A 16,830-nucleotide genomic window follows, 5' to 3' on the forward strand; every position below is an offset into this window, starting at 1 on the left:
ATATTCTATTTTTTCAAATTTTTAAAACTTTAATAGCATATATTCTCTTTGAAAGCTTTTAAGACCCTTGCTTAGTATCCACTTAGATTTGGACAAGGTTATTAGTAAATAAAATCTGTACAAGGAGCCCTTACAAACTCAAATGTGATCTGCTAATAATATTTCATGTAAGTATATACTGTGAGTTATATCAAATCACAATGAAGTTATATGTGAAACTGCTGTATTTTGGGAACAGAGTTAGTAAGTATGTATCCATTTCTCAGAAGGATCTATGATCCCAAAAAGGTTAAAAACCAATGCTAAAGTAAATTTATCTGAGATTGTGCTAAAACATTAAGCAAGGGCATCAGATTTAAAGAGGTGGGCTGCCGACTATGGGGTCGCACAGAGTCGGACACGACTGAAGCTACTTAGCAGCAGCAGCAGCAGCAACACACTGACGACATACAAGGGAAATTTCCTTTCTCTAAGTAACTGCCACTCAAATCTATTAAGGAATTTATTATACGTTTTATGCTCCTTGAATTTTATAGGAAAATAAAAGCTATATTAAAATCTTGCCCAGGTTCACAGAATAATTCACCAACAGATGAGAAAATTTATATCACTGATACCCAGCAAGCCACATTGCTATAATGATTTCATTTATGTATCTATATCTACAGTTATATACGTGCATGATTTTTTTTAATAGGATGAAAAACACATTGCCCAAAAAGGAAAGTCAGCATCAAATTTTGTCTCTGGGGAATAAATTTAATGTCCTCTCAAGTCTCATTTTTAGAATTTTTTATTTATCATGATCTGCATATAATTCTATTAATTAACCACTTACAATGAAATATCTTAAGGCTAGTGTACCAGTCACATACTTTCATATATATTTTTAAAATCTTTTAAAATGAAAAATTTTAAAAATATTTGTTTTTTTAGGTTAATATACTGAGGTAAAAATCAGAAAATCTAAATTTCTAAGTCAATTATAATTTAACTTACTTAAACCAATTTTTAGTGGGATACAAAATAAATTCAAAACTTTAAGAAAGGAGAGGCATATCTCAACAGGTCTGAGTAAAGTCGAGTTCCTTTAGTTATTATAATATGTACAAATTGCATAGTAAGAGAATTTTCTACTAAATAAACAGAACTGATTTTTTTTCATTCTCAAACAAAAAGTGACATCATCAGGTGACAGCCCTTGATAATCTAACTAGATTACCATGAATCCACTGTAAAGAGCTATAGAAATACAAAATATATTCTAACACACTTACAATATTTAACAATGATAGACAAAACATTTTATTTGCTCATAAAATGTACCTGTAAAATAGTCACTCTGTGATGGGAAAACAGAACAGCAGCTAATTTTGATGGGACCATTTTGACAGAAGTTGGCACAATAAGCAAAGAGGCACCACTTGACAAAGCAACAAATATTTCCACCACAGAAGGATCAAAGGTCAGAGGTGAAGCCAGAAACAAAACATCCTCATGAGTGATTTCAAAAAGCACCCTAAGGCAAGAGAGAATGTAATTATGAGAAATGCCTAACATTTAGTAAACATATATCCTAAAAAAGTATTTATGATCATTAAGTTTCCAGATATTAGCCCGATTTATTTTTCTCTCTTAAACAAAATGGTGCTATTAATTCTAGAACTCTTCTTCATATATATAAGGGTTAAAAGCCATTTTAAGCAATATCTACTCTTTACTATGACATATTTTATGCACTTAGGCACTACTTGGAGGGATTTTGTAGATATAATTAAGGTTCCTAATCATCTGACTTTAATCAAGAGAGAGGTTATCCTGGATTGGCGGGCTTTTCTCAGTTGGAAGGCCTTTAAGAGAGTGTTTAGGGGACTCCCCCAGAAGTCCAGTAGTTAAGACTTTGTGTTCCCAATGCAGACGGCATGAGTTCAATCCCTGATCAGGGAACTAAGATCCTGCATGCCACATGGCACGGCCAAAAAAAAGAGAGAGCGTGTTTAGGCTTTCTCTGAAAAGAGACTCCATAGAGCAGCTGGGTCAGCAATTATTCTCCCTTTCCCCTGGATTCTCTTTCCTGACTTGCCTGTAGACAAGCACATGCCCACTGGGTTCAGTCTATTCACAATCACCCTTTCTAATTGTCTACCCAATGGACTTCAGTCTTGATACCCAGCCTCTACAAGTATAAGTAAACTCCTTTTAAGAGATCCCTGATAAATCCTCCTGGTTCTGCTTTTCTGGTAGAATCTTGACTTTACTCTATACTACATCTTCAGTGATGATCAATAGAGACCTGACTCCCTTTTCTCATTATTTGGCATTTTTTCTCAGTATCTCAACAAAGAGCAGAACAAAATATATGTGGTAAGGATATTACTGAGCATGGATGGTCAGTGATGAGATGAAGACACTGCTTGAATTTAAAGACAAAAAACTGGCAATTCTCTGGCACTCCAGGTTAGGACTTGGTGCTTTCACTGCTGTGGTTGCGTTCAATCCTTGGATGGGGAACTAAGATCCTATAAGTCACTTGGCACAGCCAAGAAAAAAAAATTAGCAACAAAAAACTCACTCTATCTAGAATTAGGAATTACCTTAACTTCAAAATATCTTAAAATATGGTATTTGTGGGGACCCACTTGGAACCCCAGAGTTGGTATAAAAACTATTTCAAGCTGAAGACATTTTGGCTTCAACAGATGCAGAAAGAAGCCTTCTTGGAACTTTCCTTATCTGACTGACAGCAGAAACCTCTGGGGAATGAGACTGCTATAAATTCCATCTTCAGGGTTACTTTTACTCCCAGAAAGCGCACCAAGAATAAACCTACCATAAACCCCCTGTACCCTCTACAGGGGACTTTTATGGCCCCGAAGATGATGAAAACTATTCTCATGTGCACAGGTCAACATTACCACAGTTTATCTCCTTTTGTCTTTCCTAAAGAAACCTATTTGTATTCCCCATAGAAGCCTTTTCTCCCCCTCCCTTTCCCCTACTCTTATGTAGATAAGCTCCAATTTTAACCATTTCTAAAGAAGGTGTATATCCACCCAGTACTTTAAATATCATCTCTTCCTATCTCATAGTATCTAACTCCTTTACCATATTTCTTCTACTTGATTATCCAAACCAATCCTCTCCACCAATTCTTTATGTCCAGCCTACAGCTCTCCCATCTAAAAGCAAAGGAAAAAAAAGTACACCTTCCCATAATTCTTTCATTTCTATTAAAACTAGTTTCTAGAAAATAACACCTTATTTTTGCTGTTTCCATATCTTTATCCCTCATTTTCTTATCTCTAGCCTGTACAGTCTTCAGCTCTGGGCATTAGAAGCAAAAATTCATTAAAGACCAGAACTGTCAATTACAGCAGACACCTCTGCAGCATTTAACCATTCCTTCCTTTTAGATCTGTGCACAGAATATGGCAGCCGCTAGATACCTGTGCCTACTGAGCACTAATAATGTAGCTGCTCCATACGGAGATGTGTAAAGTGTAAAATACACTCTAGAACTTGAAAATAACTAGTGTACAAAAAAGAATGTAAAATACCTCACTAATAATTTTTATACTGATTACATATTAAAATGATAATATTTGGGGTATATTGAATAATATTGTTAAAATTAATTTCACTTTTTACTTTTTAAATGGGGTTGCTAAAAACTTTTTAATTACATAAAACTCACAATGACATAAAATTACATATGTGTCTCATGAGGTTTCTAGTTCTACTTCTGTTTCCTCCTTCGATTTCCTAAGACTACTTCTGTCTGGTTCCCTTCCCCTTCTATTTTCTTCTTTCTTCAAAAGTTGAGAATCTCAACTTTACAGAGATTACTTATCTCCCAGCCCTAACAGTAAAACCAACTCCACAATGCTACAGGAGTAAACTTAATGAAATGCAAACTTTTTAATGGTTCCTTATTACCTTTTGGATTAAGTTCAAACTTCTCCAACAGAGGATATCAGGCTCCTGCCCCTCAGGTCATAAGTCTCCTGCTCTTCAGCTCAGACCCAATGCACTCTAGCAAGCCAAACTCCTTTCTCCCATACCTCTGCCAGTACCTCTGCTAGGAATGTTTCCTCTCTTCTTATTAATAATTAAGAAGCAAAATTTCCAAACATATCATTTGCTATTTGGCTCCAGGTCTGGATCAAACAGGTAAAGCCCTACTCTGCAGAGAACTGAAGTTTAGATATAGCTGAAACAAGAAACCCAGGTTACTTAGGACTGTCAATAGGAACAAGAGTTATAAAAAACAGATGGTTCAAAACTCATTTTTTCCTTTAAATTTCAAGTTCTGAAGAAGGATTCTAAGAACAGAACTTACCGAAAATGCTGGATGTTTGGCACTATACATGCATGAGGGACTCTGACAATCTTAGGTATCCCTGTAGTGCCTGACGTATGGAGAACATAGGCCAAGCAGTGCTTTTGCCTCATATCCATGTGCTCTTCTGACTTTTCTTCACTGCTGCTCTCAGAATGCATACTCTTTGGCATCTTTCCTTTTTCATATTTCTCTTTTCTATCATTTAGCACCAGGCTCACCTCGACATTTTTCCAGTGAAGTCTGAAGAGTACTAGGTCATTATGTTCTACTTTAAGCATATCATAGTTCAATAATGCTTCATAGGAAGACTTGAATTTCTGTATTAAATGGGGGACAAAGTTTATTATTATATAGTTTAATATTATATAGAATATTAAGTTTAATATTCTACAGAATACTGAGTATTCATTTACTGATTTAGCATGGCCTTTTTTTTTTAAGTATAACTGACCTTTGAACATGGGTTTGAACTGCACTGGTCCACTTATATGTGGGTTTTTCCCAGTAAATACGTATTACTCCATCTGAGTTAGATGAATCTAGGGATGTGGAATTACAACTGTAAAGTTATAGGTAGATTTTCCACTGCACGGGATTCGGCACCCCTAATCCCCAGTTTGTTCAAGGGTTAATTGCACTTGCACTTTATCCAGGAATAAAAAGAAAAATAGAAATCTCCAAGAGTAAAGTGCTATCCTTATTTTAAAACTCACCTTTAACATAGAGACACAAAAGCACACATCTGCAGTGCAATGTGATGTGGTAATGAAATATGCTTCAAATGTGAATGAAAACAGAGAAAGCTGAACTTAACTTGCCTGGAAGGTCAGAGATTGATTCTTCATATGTAATGTCTGTGTTATAAACAGCTATTCTCCAAATAAAGAAAAGGGGTATTTAGACAATCAATAAACAGTGCCTGACCTGACAATGTTGGTGTTAGAACAGTAAGCATTCCAATAAGCTGCAAAATCGGGGGAGAGGAGATGAGTAGTGCTGTTGACCAGAGATGAGTTGCTAAGCCTTAATAACTATATCCTCAAAACCAAGGAGTTCAGATCATAATCTGTGATAGCATCCAACTGAGAGTGGCAATAGCATAGACTAGACTTTGCTTGTCAAGAAGAGAATGATATGCAATTCTCTAAGTGAGTGCATTTAATGAACTTCCATAACAATTCAGATATGCTTACTCCTTGGAAGGAAAGTTATGACCAAACTAGACATTATACTGAAAAGCAGAGACATTACTTTGCCAACAAAGGTCCGTCTAGTCAAGGTTATGGTTTTTCTAGTAGTCATGTACGGATGTGAGTTGGACCGTAAAGAAAGGTGAGCGCCGAACAATTGATACTTTTGAACTATGGTGTTGGAGAAGACTCTTGAGAGTCCCTTGGACTGCAAGGAGATCCAACCAGTCCATCCTAAAGGAGATCAGTCCTGGATGTTCATTGGAAGGACTGATGCTAAAGCTGAAACTCCAATGCTTTGGCCAAAGTATTGATGCGAAGAGCTGACTCATTTGAAAAGACCCTGATGCTGGGAAAGATTGAGGGCAGGAGGAGAAGGGGACGACAGAGGATGAGATGGTTGGATGGCATCACTGACTCAATGGATATGAGTTTGGGTGAACTCCGGGAATTGGTAATGGACGGGGAGGCCTGGCATGCTGCAGTTCATGGGGTCGTAAAGAGTCGGACACGACTGAGCGATTGAACTGAATATCTGCCTGAAGAGTCTGTTGCAGCAGAAATGAATGGAAAGGGCCTATGAACAAAGAACCAATAGAGTTTGGTGACTTTCTGGAAAGGGAGTGAGCCTAAGATTGCTGAATTTCTGGCTCAGTTGTCTGGTAGATGGAAACAGATTAAAACAGAAGCTTCCTTTAAGGGTATCTTTTTAGGTTGATAAATAGCAGATTAATGAAGTATAACAAGTTTTCACAATAAAGAAATTAATATAAATGAGAGGAAAAGGTCACAACTCAGGAGCCAGCAGTGTTTTCCGTCTGTACTTATTTTGTGTTTATTAGGTAGAGTGTAGTATGTTCTATAATGTAAAAAAAAAAAAAAAAAATTTAAGGCCCACATATTCTTAAGACCAAGCTCAAACACTGTTCTCCATTAAAACTGTCCTATCTCTACTAGGTTATGTATACTTCGCTTAGGGTGATATCATATTATGTAGACCTTGCAAGTACTAATCTTTTCTCTGCAACTATAAAAGCAACTGCCAGGCAGGAATCCTGTCTTAGGTTACTTTCAGATACTAATAATATCCTCCCAAACACCCTGTTCTAGTGCAGGCTTTCTCAATCTCAACATTACTGACATTTTGGACCAGATAAACCTTTGTTGGGGTTGTACACTGTCAGACTTTGAGCAGAATCCCTGACCTCTACCCATCAGAAGCCAGTACCATCCCCTTTCCATCATGATGATAAAAAATATCTCGACCTGCCAGAATGTTTCCTGGCATGTAAAATCAAGGCCAGCTGAGAACCACCACTCTAGGAGATTCTGGGCATACAATAGATGCTCAATAAATACCTCTGATTGCTCTTGTGTTAACTGACGGAAGAACACTTACACCACCATGAAAATTATGGAAAAGGAAGCAAGGTACTTTTTATGGGGTTTATTATGTATCCAACTCCTTCCTATATGCAGTTATAAAGACTAGCTTGATATTGACAATTAATTCTTCCACCGAACCACCCCATCTACAAACCTTTCATCAAGGCTGTTTAAAAAACTGAACCTCACGCTCTCATTTTAGTTTTGCTTGTGTGTGTGTGCGTGCTCAGTTGCTTCTGTCATGTCCGATTCTTTGAGACCCTATGGACTGTAGCTCCTCTGTCCATGGAATTCTCCAGGCAAGAATACAGGAGAGGGTAGCCATTTCCTTCTTCAGAGGAATCTTCCGGACCCAGGGATTGAACCTGGGTCTCCTGCACTGCAGGTACATTCTTTGCCGCTGAGCTACCAGGGAAACCCTTAGTTTTGCTTATCAACAAATAACCAATTTGAGGAAAACTGTGGTCAGATAACCATACACGTATATTCAGAAAATATTTATTTACCAAATTAATACTCACTGTCTCTTTCTGGAGGCCCTACTCTAATACCTATTATTCTATAGGAAGCCCCCCATATACCTGAAGCTCTTGAATTGTCTTACTGATGTACATTACGGATACAAATGCATATATACACAAATAGGTGAAAGGCATTTAAGTTACTCTCAAACATAAAATGATTCATATAGGAAATGGTAGTAATAGGCTAAAATGAATATATTTTCTATAATTTTTTCCATGGTAAGGCAATATTTTATAAACAAAAAATGAAGAAATAATAATGAAACATGGGCTGCCCCTTGCTTAACATATAATACCAATTTTGCACCTAAGGCAGTGTTTCTTGACTAGAAGTGACTCTGGCTGGCAGTCACTTAAAAATTTTAAAAATAATATATTTAGTTTCCCAGAAAGATCTGACCTAAGTGCCAATCTCTTTCTCAAAATCTAAGCTCGGATACAGTTCTTTAATGTTGCTGACCACTGTAAGTTGGCATAAAGATACAAAGATAAAAGTATCAAGTATTGGGACTTCCCTGGCAGTACAGTGGTAAGACTCCAGGCTTCCAGTGCAAGAGGTATGGGTTTAATTTCTGGTCAGGGAACTAAGATCCCACAGGCCACATGGCCAAAAAAAAAAAATCAAGTATTATAAAAGTTTCCTTTGGAAACTTTGGAAAGAGAAAGTAAATTCAAGGCAATTCACAATTCATTATTATGAGGGCAGAAGATATGTTCATGTCATTGAGGTTCTCAATGGAGCATGGATGGTGGAGGATACCTCCAGGAGACATTTGGCAAAGTCCGAAGAAAATTTTGATTGTTACAACTGAGGGGTGCTACTGACACCTGTTAGGTGAGGCCATGGGGTTACTAAACATCTTATAATGTAAAGGACACTCCTCATAACAAACAATTATCCAACCCAAAATGTCAACAGTGCTGAGACTGAGAAACTTCGCTGAATTAGTGAATTTAGAAATCAAGATGGGGATGGGACTCCCTTCAACTGAAAAGTAAATAAAACACATTAAAAAAAAAAAAAAACTTAAATAGCCACACTTACACTTATATGCACTTTTTCAACAAGGATATACTTCAGATTACATTTTTTCATAAAATGAACTGATAATGCTGGTGGTGAATCTGGATCAACAGGTACATAAGCAGCAGGGACTTGGAGAATTCTAAAGAAACAAAGGACAGAGTCAGCACAGGATATCTGTTGAAAATAATCTTACTTTAAGATATCAAATTTTCAGTTCTAAAAAATCTTACCCTAAAATCCAAGAGGGTAAGTTTATTGTAGGATGGCAGTAGAGACCAATTTCCCGAATTCCTTGAAACTCACAGTGTAACAGCAGAAAATTCGATAATGCTGAAGCAGCATGAATCACAGTCTTGTAGGTATAGTAAACTGGAGGCTGGTTGTTACATTCATCAAAACACACAGCTATTTTATCTGAATAAAGGGAGGCAGCCTGATGCACCAATTCCTGAAGAGTCATTTCACTGACGCTTATTTGAACATCACTGGTAGCAGAGAACTCTATATCAAGAAATGTTAGGGGAACAAGGAGTTTCATGGAGTTTGTTGCGGGGGGTGGGGGGGATGTTTGGAGAAGAAATTCTATACAATCACTCCTCATAAAAATGACTATATCAAAGACACAATTAAAGAATCACTGAACTATGAACTGTCTATGGTAACTTTGCTGAAAACAACAGGGTTGAAATTTTGATACAGTCAACCTAATTCCCTGTCAGAACTGGAAGCAAATATGAGAGGGCAATGGTATATACACAGATGAGGATCAAACAAGTAGAAATGCAGAATTCTCTCAAAACAGACCACACAATAGGAAAGAAATAATAAGTAAATTATTATCCAGTAAAACTAAATTCAAAGTACCATATGCTTAGTTTTTTCATTTTTCTTGTTACAGGTTGATTAAAATAATTAAAATCCTGTACGGAAACTTTGAAAAAGCTAATTCAAGTGAAGTCTGCTTTTAGGAACTGAACGAAGGTGAAAATAAAATCAATCTCTGATAGAAAAAAGAGAAAAAAACCCTTACATTTATCTAAGTTTAGTCCTCTCTATATAAACTGTGATTATTATTAATATATAATACTTTTTTCAAAGGTCACAGCAAGTCACTTTTATAACTGTTAAGAACTAAGCTCTTCATACTCTAGTTTGAAATATATATCATATATATTATACACACACACACACACATATATATATGTATCGCAGGATCTTAGTTTTCAAAGGTCACAGCAAGTCACTTTTATAACTGTTAAGAACTAAGCTCTTCATACTCTAGTTTGAAATATACATATTTATAACATATATATTACACACACACACATACATATATTGTAGGATCTTAGTTTCCCAACCAAGGATCCAACCCAGGGCCCCAGAAGTGAAAGCACAGAACCCCAACTACTGGGCAGCCAGGGAATAGCCTCTAATTTGATTTTTAAATTGCCAATAAATTCATTTAAACTTAGACTCTATAATATTACAACTCAATAAAGTATTATATCAATACAATGTTCTTTGAGCTTCTCAATGCAGGTCACATAAAAAGAAAATGTGAAGCTGTATTTCATCAAAAAAAAGTTAGGCATGATTGAACAATAACAAAAACCTCACAACTGTCTTATTTGAACTTATTTTCCTACTGATTCATCCACATCATTTAATTAATATCAATTAGAGAAAATAAAACATTCCTAAAGACAGCAAGGGACTTCCTTTGTGGCTCAGCTAGTAAAGAATCTGCCCGCAATGCGGAAGACCTGGGTTCGATCCCTGGGTTGAGAAGATCTCCTGGAGAAGGGAAGAGCTACCCACTCCACTATTCTGGCCTAGAGAATTCCAGAGTCAGACAGGACGGAACAACTTTTATTTCACTTCAAAGAGAGCAAAATGAGTAACTGCTGAAACCCATAAGGTTTGGAAATACTCTGATTTCTAAACACAAACTTTTAAATATAAAATATTTGCAGTATTTTTAATAAGCTTTTCTACAAATACTTGCTCTTTCTGTGATGCACAAGATAAAATGAATTTTTTAAAAAGCCATTTTTTATGACAAATTACAACATTCACTATACATATCTATACAATTAATATGTTTTTTAAACTTTCAATTGCCAGTTTTCTCTTTAAGAGAATTAAGGCCAAATCTATTCTTGTTGTCTAAGGTTTTCGTTTTCATTAACTGAATCATAAATACATTTGTTTCAATAGAGGATACTAAATGGATGTCCAAACATTTCTGGGACCACAGAAGAAGGGGGGAAAAATTGGAAAATCTGGTAAACAGATTATATATGTAACGGGATCATTAAGTTTTAAGATACTTGCAACTTTATGTCAATAGAGGCTGCTATTGAGTCATGAGAGGTCTTAGGGACTCTTGTAGGTTACTGGTTATTTTAAATACTGATAAATAACCTAAAAACTTTATTTTCCCATATCCACCAGCTTCTTAACGTTCATGAAGCGACTACGATTAATAATAATGCATTTTTTACCTTTCAACACGTTTTTCCAATTGCTTCTCGAAATCATGCTATTTAGAAAAGCTACCTTACATTTGAAATAAGGTGCAGAGTCTAATGCAGGGTGAGTGGAGAGAGCACAATGGTCAAGTTTAATCTTTGCACCACCACTCCATTCGGCCAGACACCACTAATTCAAATCCGAGGCCAACGCTAGCCCGGAAGCTAAGCAAACCTGTGTGCAGCCAGCCCCAGATGACGCCGTACTTCTCCTCCCTCACACATGTCCCTACTGGATACCGCCTCCTGTCGAGACCCACTCAGAAGGCCCAGAGGTGAGAGGGTAGCGGGGAGGTCTGAGCCCATCCGGACCTTCTCCCGCCAGCCCAACCCAAGGCGTCACACACAGCGAATAAATCAGTAACTCCCAAGGTTTAAATCTGGCCTAGCCTTCCGAGATGTAAATGGCGCGGGTTCACCCGTAATCTTCCGCGTCGCCTTGCTGACGTCACACGAGCGACCCGGCGCAGATAGCGTCACTCTGTCCCGCCCCGCCCCTTCTCCGAGCTTCGGAGGCCTCTGCCAAAAAGAGATGGCATTTTGCTGCTTGTTCTCATTTCAAATCTCCACTCCAGTCACGTTGGATTTTGGACATAGTTTGCGAGGACTTTGGAGTTGACACCCTTGGAGTCGTACCCTTTCATACTTGCCAAGAAACTCTGAGCGAGAAACTTTAATTCGAAGCAACTGGCTCCTTGTTCACGATGTGGCTGGCTAGAAAGAGATCGCTTGGAGTTGGTGCTAAGAGCGATGAAATCATTGTGAAATACACGAGTGACTGGACTTAATCCATTAAACTTTTTAAAAAAATAATAACTTGTCCTACCTTGCGGGGGACTATGCAGCAATGAAGCCTGCAAACGGATTCCTTGTCATAAGGCTGACATTTTAATTGGAAGAGGTGCATTTAAATGAAAACTAAGAACATTTCAGCTTTCAATAAGAGTTATATAGAAAACAGGTCTGAGTCAAGAAAGTTACTTAAGCTACTTATGCTCCTGAATAGCAGTCTTTTTTTAGAGGAGTTGGAGGCATGTAAGTTAATTATTAAAAATGTCAGGAACAATAATGGTGATTAAAAAAAAAAAGATACTGTGCTGGTAGCAGAGAGGAAATAGAAACCGAGTTCCCCTAAAACCAGCTTCCCTCACTGACATAACTGACATAACCTCCCTCCATAACTGTATTCCCTATCTTGTCTCCTCTGACATCAATCTTGGGCTGCTGCTGCTGCTAAGTCGCTTCAGTCGTGTCCGACTCTGTGCGACCCCAGAGACAGCAGCCCACCAGGCTCCCCCGTCCCTGGGATTCTCCAGGCAAGAATACTGGAGTGGGTTGCCATTTCCTTCTCCAATGCATGAAAGTGAAAAGTGAAAGTGAAGTCGCTCAGTCGTGTCCGACTCTCAGCGACCCCATGGACTGCAGCCTACCAGGCTCCTCCATCCATGGCATTCTCCAGGCAAGAGTACTGGAGTGGGGCACCATTGCCCTCTCCAATCTTGGGCTAACTGAATACTAATCAACCAGAGTCAGATGCCTGTGTGTGTGAAATTGCTCAGTGGTGTCCGACTCTTTGCGATCCCGTGGACTGTAGCCTACCAGGCTCCTCCATCCATGGAATTTTCCAGGCAAGAGTACTGTAGTGGCTTGCCATTTCCTTCTCCAGGGGAATCTTCCTGACCCAGGGATCGAACCCAGGTCTCCCCCATTGCAGGCAGACGTCTTACCATCTGATCCACTAAGGAATGCTATTTTTGATAACATCATTAATGTACTAAAATTGCTGTTGCAGATATATATACATATACATATATACATACACATATATAATGTAGGTACGTATATCATTAGTAACATACAAATTCAGGTTGTTTCTCTAGGACAAGATGAGCTCACAGACCTGTATCACCGGGCCAGGGAATTGTAAACTGCAGACAACCTGACTCACAAAACCAGATTAAGAAACGGTGGGGCTTCCCTGGTGGCTAGTGGTTGAGAATCTGTCTTGCAATGGAGGGGAGGTGGGTTCTATCCCTGGTCAGGGAAGTAAGACCCCACATGCCATGTAGCAACTGTGTGCCACAACTATAGTCTGTGCACAGTGAAAGATCCCACCTGGCGCAACTAAGACCCGATGCAGCCAAATAAATAAGTAAATAAATATATTTTAAAAGTTAGAAGATGGTGATTAATCCCAATTTCTTTGTTCTTGCCCTTTAAAACATCCCTAACTTAAAGACCAAGAAGGGGTGCATCTGACACCTGTCTCCCATGCCCTTGCTTGGCATCCTGCAAATAAATCCTTAACTTTGCTGCAAACATCTGCTGTCAAAGAGTTTGGCTTTCTGAAGCACTTTCCCAGTTACAAAATGATCAGGGTTTTTGTTTTGTTTTGTCTAGGGAAAGGACTGAGGAAGCAGCCTTATATCAACAAATGATGATATAAAGGAATGAGAACACAATGCTCTTGTGTCCTTAGGCATTGGTGGCGAGAAACTGTAGCAGTAATCGAAGTAAGTAATCCACTTGCCCATGAGTATGTACCACCCATCTTTGATTTGGTGTGTGTGTGTTGAGGGGGTGGGGAACAGTGTCAGATGTGTATCTTTGCTTCTATATTTGGGACTGACACCATTATCCACCCAGTGAGTGGGGGAGAGAAAGCCTAGATACCCACCCCCACCCAACTTCTTTTTACCCTGCTGTATGCAGTCAGATCTTCTGTCCTCCTGTCCCCAGTCTCTAGACCACTGCCCAGCTGGCCATATAACCCATTCCAGATTCTTGAATCTCCATTCCAAGAGGTTCTGAATTCGTCATCTACTGAGGGAGGGGCCTACAATCTGTATTCCTCCTCTGCCCGCCATCTGCATTTTTAAAATGCTAACTTCTGCTCTCTTACTTCAGGTGCTCTTGCTCAGCTTTTCCCTTAAGCCCTTCCAGTCTTGCGTGGCTACAGTAGGATAATTTAATTATCCTACTGCTACCTGCCAGGGTAATTTAATTCTGATATTAATGATAGCTTGTTTGAGTTTTTCTTCTCCTTTCAGTCTCTATTTCTTCTGTTGCTTTTGGACTCTTATGTTAGAGGCTTCCACAGGTGTCTGGTAATAATTGATTATTTAAAAGTGGGACATTTAAAAGCTGATTGAAAGTTCAGAGTCCGTGGGATATGTATTTTGAAAACCAAATGAGAGAAAAGGGCTGTAGAGGTTGGGAGGTCTCAGAATTCGGTATAAAAATTTCCAAGTGCCTGATGTCGTCTAACACAAGGACTCTCTTTTTACTCTCTCCCAAATAAAAGGGCTTTCAGAATTAGGCTTTTAGGTTGATGAGTGGTATCATAAGGGTATAATTCATTCCCAAGGGAATTGCCAATCCTTTTAGTTACCCTCTTTATCCTTACTTGCAGAAGCCAGTTTCTCAGTTTTTTAGGGCCCTGATGTCTCAGTGGTAGGGGAAAAAAAAAAAAAATCCACCTGCCAATGCAGGGAGGGTTCAATTCCTGGGTCAGAAAGATCTCCTGGAGAAGGAAAGGACAACCCACTGCAGTATTCTTGCCTGGGAAATCCCATGGACAGAGGAACCTGGCAGGCTACAGTCCATGGGGTCCCAAAAGAGTTGGACACAACCTAGCGACTAAAACAAAATGATGTAAATAGTATTGTTTACTGGCTTTGCTCCCTGCTGGTTTAGTCTTTCAGTTCAGTTCAGTCGCTCAGTCGCATCCAACTCTTTGCAACCCCATGGACTGCAGCACGCCAGGCCTCCCTGTCCATCACCAACTCCCGGAGTTTACCCAAACTCATGTCCATTAAGTCGGTGATGCCAACCAACCATCTCATCCTCTGTCGTCCCCTTCTCCTCCTGCCCTCAAACTTTCCCAGCATCAGAGTCTTTTCAAATGAGTCAACTCTTTGCATGAGGTGGCCAAAGTATTGGAGTTTCAGCTTTAGCATCAGTCCTTCTAATGAACACCCAGGACTGATCTCCTTTAGGATGGACTGGTTGGATCTCCTTGCAGTCCAAGGGCCTCTCAAGAGTCTTCTCCGACGCCACAGTTCAAAAGCATCAATTCTTTGGCGCTCAACTTTCTTTAGAGTCCAACTCTAACATCGATACATGACTACTGGAAAAACCATACCCTTGACTAGACAGACATTTGTTGGCAAAGTAATGTCTCTGCTTTTTAATATGCTTTCCTTCCAAGGAGGTCATAACTTTCCTTCCAAGGAGTCAGCGTCTTTTAATTCATGGCTGCCGTCACCATCTGCAGTGATTTTGGAGCCTCCCAAAATAAAGTCAGCCACTGTTTCCCCATCTATTTGCCATGAAGTGATGGGACCAGATGCCATGATCTTAGTTTTCTGAATGTTGAGCTTTAAGCCAACTTTCTTCTTTCACTTTCATCAAGAGGCTCTTTAGTTCTTCTTCACTTTCTGCCATAAGGGTGGTGTCATCTGCATATCTGAGCTTTTCCAAATCATCTGAGCCCTTTGCTTTTGGTTTCAGAATTTTATCACTTTCTATCCTTGAGTTTGTGACCCTAAAAAATCCTTTTACTGTCATTTTCAGAGGGTCTAAGAGGAAGCAAATGTAGAAGCAATGTTTAAGATACCATTTTTACCTGGTAATCTAGACTGATCATTCTAAAACATACATCAGAGCAGCCACAGCATTCTTAAGAAGCTTCAGTGGTCTCTTATTGCCTACATGGCATTCAGACTCTAGTAAGGCAAGTGAGATAGTTCATTATCTTTCTAGCCTAACCTCTCACAATTGACGACTGCTTCCTCACCCCATGCTCCACAGTCCCCACACCTGGTACTGTCAGATCCAGCTATAATAAGACCCTAGTAAGTCTTCTGGGAGAAGGCAATGGCAACCCACTCCAGTACTCTTGCCTGGCAAATCCCACGGACAGAGGAGCCTGGTAAGCTGCAGTGCATAGGATCGCTAGGAGTCAGACACGACTGAGCGACTTCACTTTCACTTTTCACTTTCATGCACTGGAGAAGGAAATGGCAACCCACTCCAGTGTTTTTGCCTGGAGAATCCCAGGGACGGGGGAGCCTGGTGGGCTGCCGTCTCTGGGGTCACACAGAGACGGACACGACTGAAGTGACTTAGCAGCAGCAGCAGCAGCAGTAAGTCTTCTGAGCCTGCCAAACTCTTATCAAGTTTCCACACCTGTGCTTCGGCTGGGTCACAGGCTAAAAACCCTTTCTCTCTCCACATTGGCTCGATGAACAGTTACTCCTCTTATGGAAACACAGCTTCAACATCACCTTTCTTCAAACTTTGTATGAGAATTTAGCTATCCTCCTCCAACCCCCATCCCATGAACTTAGCATACTGCTGGCAGCGATTGGCCATGATCCCTGAGTGTCCCTGCAAATTCTTACTAAGTATGCAAAGAACACAAGGTACTGACTGCTTAGAGTGATCAATCTTCAGAGCTGAGGTAATGTCTTCCCCAAGTAGCAGGCTTGCTTCCACTTATTGTAAAAAGAATGAACCCCCCAAACTTAGTACTCCTTTCCTGTACCACCACCCAGTTTATGTGCAAACTCCATTTATGTCCACCTCGGTCACCCAGGGGGACTGTGGAGGCTTGGAGAGCCATCAAACAGGATGCTCTGGCCACAAGTAATGAAATTCTCTAGTCTTCGACCCAGGAACCTCATGTGCGCTGCCATGAAACAGTAACAGGTTACCTTATTAGCTTTTAAATAGGGCCCAAGCCTAGACCCTTCCCAAACTGTGACTTAACACTTGTCGTAGATTTTATAGCAGCTGCATTGTTTCCAAGTCTGACCTAATTTAATCC

General features: G+C 39.4%; 1 protein-coding gene across 4 annotated transcripts in view; it reads right to left on the reverse strand.

Moving 5' to 3' along the window:
* AASDH (aminoadipate-semialdehyde dehydrogenase) overlaps window positions 1-11,444 on the reverse strand; it is a 28,840-nt gene extending 17,396 nt beyond the window's left edge. For 2 of the 4 annotated variants that reach the window (XM_024993575.2, XM_002688264.7), the window contains exons 1-5: window positions 10,974-11,444; window positions 8,700-8,970; window positions 8,488-8,608; window positions 4,340-4,659; window positions 1,327-1,519 (exon numbers count right to left, since the gene is read on the reverse strand). In XM_024993575.2, the coding sequence (XP_024849343.1) occupies window positions 1,327-1,519; window positions 4,340-4,659; window positions 8,488-8,608; window positions 8,700-8,970; window positions 10,974-11,010 (942 nt within the window). In that variant the 5' untranslated portion in view covers window positions 11,011-11,444. The remainder of the gene's footprint in view (window positions 1-1,326; window positions 1,520-4,339; window positions 4,660-8,487; window positions 8,609-8,699; window positions 8,971-10,973) is intronic. The other 2 variants (XM_024993576.2, XM_024993579.2) reach the window with 2 other exon arrangements.
* Window positions 11,445-16,830: the final 5,386 nt, after the last annotated feature.

Source organism: Bos taurus, chromosome 6 (assembly GCF_002263795.3).
Source record: "Bos taurus isolate L1 Dominette 01449 registration number 42190680 breed Hereford chromosome 6, ARS-UCD2.0, whole genome shotgun sequence".
In the NCBI taxonomy this organism is placed as follows: Eukaryota; Metazoa; Chordata; class Mammalia; order Artiodactyla; family Bovidae; genus Bos; species Bos taurus.